We start from the raw sequence: 3292 nt of genomic DNA, 5'->3' as shown, positions 1-3292 counted from the left end.
CAAATATTTTTGTCCATGCACAGGTTTGAAGCAACGTGCGGGAGAGTAAATGACAAAATTTTCATTTATGGGTGAACAACCCCTTTAAATATAAAATTTTATCTATTCCCCTCGGAATAGACGGAACTGAAATATGGTGCTAATTTTCTACAACAACCGTTTTAAGCACAGATCTGTGTGTGTGTTTGTGTGTTTATGTGTGGCGACCCTGAGACAGCAGGAGGTGGTACTTTGTGGCAGGGTTATTTTCTCTGACAAGATGTCCACCCGTTGGCACTGATCTCAGACCGATCCATGACGTTCGTCTCGTGAATGAGTTCCGTTTCCTTATGTAGGGCTGATTTCAGGATCCTTCAACTTCACCTCTAAGTAAGAACACTCTTGACTTCACGTGTGCATGTAAACATATAAACTACTTCAGCACATTCCATACATGCACATAAAGAGGGGTTAAAGTGTGCCACTGATATGCCCTAAAATGCATATCCATGGATACTAGTGCTAAAAAAATATTCTATATGTACATACATATAAAATAATGGAACCAAAAGGTTGCAATAAAACAGCCGAGAGAAGAGGCGTGTGTGGCTACGAGAAAATATCAACTTCTCCAGCAGGAAGGTGCCACTCGTTGGTCTCCTCTGTTGTCTTTCTCTGTCCCGGAACTTTGGGAACACCGTTTGTTACGCTTTTCTTCCTTCCAGCTTAGGGGTACATGTAGTTATGCTCCCCTGAGGTAGAGTAGACAAGGCCAGAGCTGGCAAAGGATGAGGGTGAAGCAGAGAGACCTGGTGAGGGCAGAACCTTTCCTGTGGGACACAGTCTGTGGGCCCCGTTTTCCAGGGTCTCTGCCTTTGAACGAAGGGGTTTGGACAAGTGGAAGCCATTGGTAAGCCCCACTCCTTGGTTTTTGGCACCGCCCATTATCGGCTGGCTGTGACCACTCTCAAATGGTCCATTGTGATTGGACAGTACTTCTGAGATGTGAGTGCTGGGGGTCTGAGATGGAGATTGAGTCTCGTGGTTGTCCTCGCTGTGGGCATAAGGTGGATGCGGGTTTGTTGGAGTTGCCTTCTCTCCAGGAGAAGGGTGCTTGGAAGATGGAGACTCGAGAGAGAGCTCCATGTCACTTTGTGGACCCTGGTCAACCGTCGTGTTTGACAGCTGCGAATGTACGATGACTTCAGCCTCCACCTGGTTCTTGCTGAGGGAATACAGCCTCTCCACATGCCCGCTCTGAAAATACAGCACAACACAAGAAAACACAACACATCAAATGGGGTTTTATTTATAATATGTTATAGCTCTTTTTTTATGTTGGAATAGGTTATATAAAATAGTTAACAGACTTCTCATTAAGAACTTTATATTTTTAAAGGTGACATATCATGAAAATCTGACTTTTCCAGGTTTTAAGTGCTATAATCAGGTCCCCAGTGCATCTACCAACCAACGAAATGTGAAAAAGATTAACCCAGTAACTTTGTTTTAGTAAGCCTTTTTATGCAAGCGTCTGAGAAAACAAGCGCGTCTGATTTCGCTCCCTTGGTGACGTGGCAAAGGGATCTCATTCTGGGGACACCAGAGACTTATATTACATATTGTAAAAAGGGGCATAATATGTCTCCTTTAACAATACATGTAGGGAAATTTTGAATCAGTTATAGTTTTTTTATCAAATAAATGACATGATATGCAAATTCATTTGATCAAAGTAATCACAGTGAATTACATATATCAAAATTTGCTGAAAAAAGCTCTCAAATTTTAAGGATACTATGTATTATTATATTTTACACTATACCATTCAGAAGTTTTTTGGTGCTACCATTATGTTTTTGATTATGCTCACCAAGGCTTCATTTATTTAATTACAAAAACAGTAAAACAGTAAAAAAAATATATATATTTTGTGAAATATTATTACATATGCATGTGCATCTCAAAAAATTAGAACATCGTGAATAAGTTAATTTTAATTTTTTTTTTGCAACTTACAGTGCAGTGAAAAGGTTTTTGCCCCCTTCCTGTTTTTTAATTTTTGGCATATTTGTGACACTTAAAAGATTCAGATCATCAAAAAAAATTTAATATTACACAAAGATAACCAGAGTAAATACAAAATGCAGTTTTTAAATGATGATTTCATTTATTAAGGGAAAAAAAACTTTCTAAACCTACCTGGCCCTATGTGAAAAATTAATTGCCCCTCCTGTTAAATCATGAAAGAACTGTGATTAACCACATTCTTTTAGAAAGCTGAGTTAAATTTCACTAGCCACACCCAGGCCTGATTACTGCCAGACCTGTTGAATCAAGAAATCACTTAAATAGAACCTGTCTGACAAAGTGAAGCATGCTTAAAGAGCAACACATCATGCCGCAATCTAAAGAAATTCAAGAACAGATGAGAAACAAAATAGTTGACATGTATCAGTCTGGAAAGGGTTATAAAGCCATTTCTAAGGCTTTGGGACTCCAGCGAACCATGGTCAGAGCCATTATCCACAAATGGAGAAAACTTGGAACAGTGGTGAACCTTCCCAGGAGTGGAATATCCCATAGATTCCATTTGGGGTTCAGGTCAGGCATGTTGGCTGGCCAATCAAGAACAGTAATATCATGGTCAGCAAACCACTTGGAAGTGGTTTTGGCACTGTGGGCAGGTGCTAAAGTCCTGCTGGAAAAGGAAATCAGCATCTCCATAAAGCTTGTCAGCAGATGGAAGCATAAAGTGCTCCAGACCTTGATTTCCAAATGAAATGCAAAATTTACTTTCATCTGAAAAGAGGACTTTGGACCACTGAGCAACAGTCCAGTTCTTTTTCTCCTTAGCCCAGGTAAGATGCTTCTGACGTTGTTTCTGTTTCAGAAGTGGCTTGGTAGCCCTTTTCCTGAAGACGTCTGAGCGGGGTGACTCTTGATGCACTGACTCCAGCTTCAGTCCACTCCTTGTGAAGCTCTCCCAAGTGTTTGAATTGGCTTTGCTTGACAGCATTCTCAAGCTTGCGGTCATCCCTGCTGCTTGTGCACCTTTTCCTACCCAATTTCTTACTTCCAGTCAACTTTGCATTTAATATGCTTTGATACAGCACTCTGTGAACAGCCACCCCTTTCAGTAATGACCTTCTGTGACTTACCCTCTTCCCCATTATTGTGGTTTCAAAGAACAAGAGATACACGGAATTTATACTGTATGGATGGTCATTTAATGACACCCAATGTAAATATTCTAATATTTTGATTTTCATGAGCTGTAAGCTCTAATCATCAAAATTAAAACAAAAAAAAC

The 3292-nt window shown here is 40.1% G+C and overlaps 1 protein-coding gene across 1 annotated transcript in view; it reads right to left on the bottom strand.

Annotated features, from left to right (window-relative positions):
* The window catches only part of igdcc4 (immunoglobulin superfamily, DCC subclass, member 4), a 77910-nt gene continuing 74618 nt past the window's right edge, over positions 1-3292 (bottom strand). The window contains exon 20 of the mRNA XM_016463495.1: positions 1-1236. Coding sequence (XP_016318981.1) covers positions 706-1236 — 531 coding nt within the window. The 3' untranslated portion in view covers positions 1-705. The remainder of the gene's footprint in view (positions 1237-3292) is intronic.

This window comes from Sinocyclocheilus anshuiensis, unplaced genomic scaffold, assembly GCF_001515605.1.
Source record: "Sinocyclocheilus anshuiensis isolate Anshui unplaced genomic scaffold, SAMN03320099.WGS_v1.1 scaffold816, whole genome shotgun sequence".
NCBI lineage: Eukaryota > Metazoa > Chordata > Actinopteri > Cypriniformes > Cyprinidae > Sinocyclocheilus > Sinocyclocheilus anshuiensis.
This window is presented reverse-complemented; position numbering and strand designations above follow the sequence as displayed.